This window comes from Musca autumnalis, unplaced genomic scaffold, assembly GCF_047663935.1.
Source record: "Musca autumnalis isolate F117 unplaced genomic scaffold, ASM4766393v1 scaffold_3, whole genome shotgun sequence".
Lineage (NCBI taxonomy): Eukaryota > Metazoa > Arthropoda > Insecta > Diptera > Muscidae > Musca > Musca autumnalis.
This window is the reverse complement of record NW_027411866.1, coordinates 173,339,835-173,347,482: the sequence shown is the minus strand read 5'-3', so window position 1 is coordinate 173,347,482 and position 7,648 is coordinate 173,339,835. Positions and strand designations below refer to the sequence as shown.

The following is a 7,648-nucleotide window of genomic DNA, read 5'->3' as shown; positions in this document are numbered from 1 at the left end:
TCGTTGTAAAGGTGACATTTTCTGCTTTCATTAACAGGTTTGCCTTTGATATATCCCTTATAGATACGGAGATATTCGCTTTGAAATAAAACGTTGATTTTTCCCCGAATAAGTCTTTTGCCCATTCCGACCCCTAAATATTATCCGACCATTACTAAAATCAATAGGCTTCTTCCCCTCCGGGACCCTTATCAACACCCAAAATTTGGTGACGATCCGATCAAAATTGCGACCTGTAGCGTGATTACAAGGTTTAGATGGACAGACGGACGGACGGACGGACACATATAGCCAGATCGATTCAGCTCGTCGAGGCATTCATTTTGGTATACATAAGTATGGGTCTACGACCATTATTTCGATGCGTTACAAACATTTTGGCCAAAACCAACTTATAATACCCTCCCCACATAGTGGTGTAAGGTATAACAAGTAAAAACGTATCAGCCGGCTTGGCCGACAGAAACATACCCTCAGCCTCGGACCTAAAGAAAAGAAGTAACACACAATACTTCTGACGTTTGGACCAAATCGGTTTTTCCCTTCGAGGGAGCCCTAGACATGGTGCCATAGTGTACTGTGAAACCTTTAGGACTTTTTTCTCAAGAAGTAAGGACTTTCTCCTGGAAAAAAGTGTACTGTAGTAATGGAGACAGCGAATACAAGATGTTACAAAAATAAGCAAAACGGCCTTAAACTGCACTCTTCACAAATTTTGTGTGGGAAGTACACGCAGGAGTGGACTTATACAGTCCATATTCGAACCTGATCTATGTCCTGAAGATATATTACGATACGAAAAGTATGAACCAAATCGGTTACTCCCTCTCGAACATTTTCAAACTTTTCTGAGGGAGGTACCTGAAGGAGTGGACAGATATGGCTTATCTTCGACCTTAAACTTAGTTTGCACAAAATTTAACTATGGTCAAATTGTGGACCGAATCTGCAGTTGCGTTCGAGAGTTATCTTGCGCTCCAACCACTACACATGATGCTTTTTACACCTTTCAGGCTATTTTCTCAGGAAGTATGGACTTGCCTCTGATGAAACTTGTACCGTCGTAAGGGGGCCAGGGAATACAAGTTGTTACAACAAAAATTTAAGCGCTTCTAGAGCAGGTGAATTTTTCGGAAATTTTGTATGGGGAGTTCCCGAAGGAGTGGACCGATTGAGTCCATATTGGAACCTTATCGAACGAAGTCTGGTACGTCACGATGTCCAAATTATGGATGAAATCGGTTGCTCCCTTCAAGAGTTATCGTGCGCACAAATTTTCTCAGGAAGTATTGATTTACTCCGAAAAAATGTTACCGTTGTAAATGAGGCCGCTAGAACAACCTACTGAAAAAACAATCAAAACGATGCGATATGAGCTCTTAAACTTCACTTTTTCCGAATTTTTTTGTAGGAGGTTACATCAGGAGTGGACCAATATAGTCCATATTCCAACCTGATACATGACTGGATGAAATAATATTATGTGCAAAGTCTGCACCAAGCAGAAACACCCTGCGAGAATTATCTCCCGGATTTGCCATTTTGGTTGGTGCCGTCAGGGTTTCTTGGGACTTTTAGGCCATTATCTCAGCAAGTATTGACTTGCGCAGGAAAAAAATTGTACCGTCGTAAAGAGAGCCACAAATACAAGCTAATAAAAGAAATTTCGAAACGATGCGAGAGGTGCTCTCAAACCCGAAGGAGTGGACCGATATAGTCCATATTCGAACCCGATCTGCATCTGGATGATATAATACAATGTGGAAAGTTTGGACCAAATCCATTGATACCTTCGCTAGTTACCGTTCACTCAATTTTACAGAAAATTGTTGAACTTTTGTAAGGGTACCTCCCTTCCTCCCGAACGAAGTTTGGACAAAATTCTATGATAGCCAAAATTTGTTTGGTTCGAATCGATTGATCCGTTCGAGAGTTATCGTGCGCACCAGCCAGGCAGACAGACAGAGGGATGGACATTACTAAATCGACTCCAAATTGTCTGAAACGAATTTCGTCCAAACATACTTGGGGTCTAAAACCGTTATTTCGATGAGACACATTTTTGGTCGTATCAAAGTGTATATACACTTTCTAGTCTAAAGGCTGAGGGTGTATTTAAACTAAATAAGGATCATTTCACTGATGTATAACTTACTTTTCAAGATTTTATCTGCAACTACCATTAAATGATGCTGACATTTTGAAGCCAGATTTTATGTTTTTTTAATTTTTCTTCCAGCCGCGTTCCGCAAATTAATTTTGGAGTAATTTTATTACATATAAATGGTTCTTTTTAAACAAAAAATTAGATAACATTCAACAATTTATGAATTTTTTTAACATTCCGTGAATGCTTCCTTAGAGATAGTAGATCTTACTTTTTTAATTAAGGTACTGTCACTAGCATAGTTGGTACTAGCATAGTCGGCACTAGCATAGTTGGACATACAAAGGAGAGCCTCTTCACGTTCTATAGCAAGATCGTCAATTTGATTGTCGGTTTAATGTCTGGCGATGAGAAGAGTTTAATTTATATTTAGGGTGTTTCAGAATGAAAAATACATATACTATATATCGCTACTTTACTCAAAGAGGGGCATAACTCACAAAATGCGTTTTCTGAGTTAGCAATTTCTATTTTTTCTACGACTTCTACTTTATCTTGTGTCAAATTTGCTGATATCTCTAAAACTCAACGAGTTACAGCTCATTTAATAAGAGTTTGACATAAATCAACAAAGCATTCATTCATTGAGCACTAAAACGCTTCAAATCATGCTTGATCTTGCACACAAATTCAGCATATATTTCTGGCTAGCTCTTTACAAAAGATTATGGTTATTTTATTTTTTGTGCAATAATCTTTTTAAGTAGGGAAGTCAAATTTGAATCGCCAACTTAAAACGTGTTTTTCTCAAAACTGGATTTTTTTGACAGACCACACGTGAGTCATGTCACGTATTCATGTTATTTTTGTTTAGTACTGTTTGACATTTTATCATGGAAAAGCTTACGCCTCTACAACGTTTAAAAATCGTTCAAATTTTTTTCGAAAATTCGCGTTATTTGTGAAGTGTGTTTGAGCCTAATTTTGTTCAGTAAAGAATTAAAATTGCCTCATTTGGGAAGAAGAGCAACTTAAAGAGATTCAAGAGCTGCCTCTTCATCCAGAAAAAATAACGGTTTGTAGGTCGATAGAATCGTCGGACTCTATTCTTCAAAATGATGCCGGTTAGGACTTCATCGTCAATGCGACCGTTATTGCGCCGTTATTGAAGCTCGTAATCTCGGCGACATTTGGTTTCAACAAAACGGCGCAACTTCCCACACATCACATCAATCAATGGATTTATTTAAAGAACACTTCGGTGAGCACGTTTTGGACCAGTCGATTGGCCACCAAGATCCTCTCGTATCACTCCGTTAGACTTTTTCCTGTGACAATATGTAAAGTCAAAATTGTATGGCGATAAAGCCGCTTCGGTTTCGGTCTTGGAGGAAAAACAAAAAGCTTGAACGAGTCATTGAAAGTTGGACTTAACGGATGGACCGTCTGAGACGTAGCCTCGTCCAATATTTGTTAGACAAAATCTGCAAAAAATAAATGTCATCGAATGTTCTTTCAAATGATAATAAACCTTCTCCATTCAATTTGATTTTTCTGTGTTTTTTTCTTTAAAGAAACTAGGAAATTAGAAATTAGGATATTAACCCCCTGTTTTTGTAACTATTTTTTGTTCGTTCGTCTATATTCGTAATAATTTAGGCATCCATAGCTGAGCCCCCAGATGACATACGGACCTAATTTTTCGTAGACGCATTCCATATATAGTAAGGAAATCCTCTTTTAAAAATCAGAGCTCTACATTTGCGCAGAGGCGAGTAAATCGATCTACAAAATTTGACAGTTCGTGTGAGAAGAATAAAAACTTTTACAAAAACAGGGGGTAAGAACCTCTAAATGGATTCCAAAAATGAAATAAAATACCAAATATATATTTTTTTGTTAAAATTTTTTTAGTTATATATTTTTTATTATTATTTTAATTGTTTTTTGTTTTGTAATATCTTAAAGACAATAAAATATAATATTTTTATATATGAACATAACAAGAGAGTATTTACTTAGATAAACTGGGTTGTTTAATACATATTTCGAATATATACAAAAATGAAAAAAAAAAACTTAAAACTAAAACATAAAAAACTAAAAATTAATGAAAAATATATACAAACAACAATTTCAAGATTATCTTAAAATTGATTAAAATAGCCTAAATTATATATTACATGCATAAAAATATGTGACAAAATTAGAATAATAAGCAACAACAAAAAGGACACAAAGGATCTCCTCTAACAGAAGATGGGGTGTCGTTGAGAGCTACACATGAAAAAGCAACAATGAACTACAAAATGCCGTTTACGAGGAGGGTATTATCCAAAAAGACTTGTTTTGAACAAAAAAAAAGAGGAAAAACAATAACCGGAAAACGCGGAATATTGAAACGGTCAACCGTTTCAAAGATTTGTTTTTCTTTTCTAATTTTACACCAAAAACAATTTTGCACTTTTTTTGGGGGATGAGAATTTGGGATTTTAGGCAGTTGCATGATGAGGATGTTGATAAGCGGCTGCAGCAGCCCATGGATTATGGGGATGATGATGGAATGCTGAGGTGGCTGCTCCGGCATAGGCTGATGAGGTGGCTGTAAAATCAGCATAAGTGGGGTACTCAGATTTCATTTGGCCAATTAATCCCGAATAAGTGGAACTGTGATGCTGCATGTGATGATGATGATGGTGTGCCGAGGCATGAGGATGGTGATGATGATGAGAATGGCTTAAGGTTGAGGTAACACCATTGCTGTTGTTTGATGTTGGTGAGGAGGACATGGTAATGCCATATTCTGCAAGTTGAGTTTCAGTTTGCATTGTTAGAGGAGGATATTGTTGGGAATGTTGTTGTTGTTGCTGCTGCTGTGATTGTTGTTGCTGTTGTGACATGTTATTGGAGTTCATTAGATTTGAGGTAGCAATTTGTGATGAGGAATTCGTTTGTGCCTGTTGTTGTTGATGGTTAATTTGTTGGTTTTGTTGTTGCTGGTGTTGTTGTTGATGATTCCACAAATCAAAGGTTGGCGGTGTGTTTTGACTCTGTTGTAATCCCCCTGCTGAGGAGTTGTTGTTATAATTACTGCTGCTCAATTGGGGCTGGAACAAGGACGAACTTTGATGATACAAATTGCTGTAGGGATTATAGCCAGTAGTAGATGACGCTGCCGATGGTGCCTCAGGTTGTTCAGTTTTCAATTGCAGTTGAGGAATGCCTTGTGAGGAATTGGTGTTAAGCCTTTGTTGCAAAGATTGCGGCGATTTTACTGTGGTGGCTGCGGAGGCGGTTGGTGTGGCTGCCGCCGGTACACCATTGGCGGGCATGCTGGGTGACTTGGCAGGGCTACATTTTTCCGAATCATTGGCTTTCTCTTGCTTGATGTTGTTGTTCTGGGCAGCTTGTTCTTTGGCCTCGGCGGCAATGGCTTTTTTGCTTTTCTTATCCTTGAAATGGGTTTTCTTGTGTTTGCTTAAGTGGTCACTGCGTGAGAATTTCTTGGAGCAAATGGGACAGGCATAGGGCCGGTAATTGGTGTGGGTACGACCATGACGTTGCAATTCATCGGAACGGGAGAAACGTTTACCGCAAGTCAAGCACAAGAATGGTCTTTCACCGGTGTGCCAACGCAAATGGGTCTTGAGATGTGACGCCTTGCCATAGAGACGTTCACAGCCAGGAATGTGGCAAATGTGTTGTTTGCGTCCACGCTCATCAGGACCCACAATTGGTGGCAATCCCGACATTTCATTGGTGCAATTGGGGCATGTGCAACGCACCGAACGCCGTTGCAATTGGGTCTGGAAGGCAATGTCATCAAAGTTGAAGCTGGGATATGTTTGTCCCGACCATGGTTGATACAAACGGTCTTGATGGGAAAACCAGGCTCCTGCCGCCGCCGAAGCTGCCGACATGCCAACATTACCATAATAATCTGAGGCATATTGGGCATAAGGGAATTGTGTTCTGCAAAAAGAAAAAAAGAAAAGAAAAAATTGTATTAGTCAAGGTATCCTCCAAAGCTTAACAAAATAGGAAACGGAAATGTTGCTTTGCAAGCATTTTTTTTAGTTTGTCTTGTTCTTGTTCGATAAAATACATACCTTGTTGGCAATGCAGCTGTATAGGCGGCTGCTGTATTCCAGGAATAGGCAGCCGTGGCTGCTGCAGCCGCACCCAAATCTGTGTGTGAGCCGGATAGAGGTGAGGCAGAGGTAGCCGATGCGGGTGGACTTGAGGAAATTGAGGCAAATGACTGGGCGGGTGATGGGAAAATGCTGGGCGACACTGAGGCCGATGATGCTGAGGCCGATTGTATGCTCGAATTGGGCGAAGCTGAGCCCGTTGATGATGGCTGTGACGGATATTGCATTTCCAATTTCATTGGATTGCACACGGATGCGGAAATCGTTGAGTTGCCACCGTTGCTGCTGGTCACCGAGGAGGCTGGTGTCAATGTGGCCTTACTGTTGTACAAGGATGATGACACCAATGATGATGCTGATGACGAAGAGCTGTTGTGGCCGGCTGCAGCCACTGGTGATGTTGTGAAATCTGTTAATTGGGCCAAAGATGATGTGGCTGCCAAAGAGGCTGTGGCGTAGGGGTTCAAATAATTGCAGGCTGCATCAATCATGTTGAAGATTTTTGTTGGTTTGTTGTGTTGTTTCAAGTAATTTATTTGTTTAATTTAATAATTTGTTGTTTATTAAGTTGTTGTTGTTGTTTTTCTAACAATTGATTTTGAAACACATTTTCTTTTCTAATTTTTCATTATGGCACTGAGTTCAAATTTGTTTTCTTTTTTTTTCTTTCAAGATTTGTTTTCCAATTTCTTTTTCACTTTATTTTTTGGTTCAAGGGTTTTCTTTAGAACACTTTGCAGCAAGCTTTGAAGCTTTTTGCCAGTTAATAACTATAATTGTCTTTAATTGCAGGAATCAATTTACGGCCACTACTGGTCACTTGCTACAATTTTGTACCAATGTCTTCCGAAATCACTGCCGTGTTATTCTTAAGGCTGGCGAAGATGATGATGTTGTTGTTCTTGTTGATGATGATAATAATAATTCCCAATAATGTGGCAACAGTGGCCAGTGGCATAGAATTATTTTTTTTATAAAGATTAACTTCTTTTTTTTGGGCTACGCTTTAAAGAGGAAACGAACGAACGACTTTGTTCCACGATGACGATACGTCCACCGGTAATTATCGATGCCGACTGAATGCTTAAACGCAGCGAGAGAGTTGACTAACGTCCATACGAATTTGTTAAACACACACAGCAGAAGAAAATTTGTTTTCAGATATTTCGTTGTGTATTTTTACTCTTCTTCTTATTTTCGTTGTACTGTTGTATTCCAATATACACCACTTCGTATTTAGTTTTCTTTTTTTTTTTGTGATACAGAGAGGAGTGGAGTGTGAAGTGTTGTGTCTGTGTAGAAGGCAGAGCAGAGAGTGTGAGGTTTAGAGACAAGAGCTGCGCATTTTATAATAATAACCCTCCGAACATTCACACACCATTTAATCACC

General features: G+C 39.0%; 1 protein-coding gene across 1 annotated transcript; it reads right to left on the bottom strand.

The window, feature by feature from the left end:
- Positions 1–3,998: 3,998 nt before the first annotated feature.
- On the bottom strand, positions 3,999–7,399 carry btd (buttonhead). Its single transcript, XM_073972256.1, has 2 exons — positions 6,217–7,399; positions 3,999–6,079 (listed from the first exon to the last, which is right to left on the bottom strand). The coding sequence occupies exons 1-2, from the start codon at positions 6,747–6,749 to the stop codon at positions 4,600–4,602; spliced, it is 2,013 nt and encodes a 670-aa protein (XP_073828357.1). The 5' UTR covers positions 6,750–7,399; the 3' UTR covers positions 3,999–4,599.
- Between the last annotated feature and the right edge of the window lie 249 nt (positions 7,400–7,648).

What these genes read in the sequence shown, in the direction of transcription:
- btd (XM_073972256.1), bottom strand. Translation starts at nt 6,749, where the DNA reads ATGATTGATGCAGCCTGCAATTATTTGAACCCCTACGCCACAGCCTCT. An exon ending in ACAGCTGCATTGCCAACAAG is followed by an intron (nt 6,080 to 6,216) that starts GTATGTATTTTA and finishes TTCTTTTTGCAG; the next exon opens with AACACAATTCCCTTATGCCC.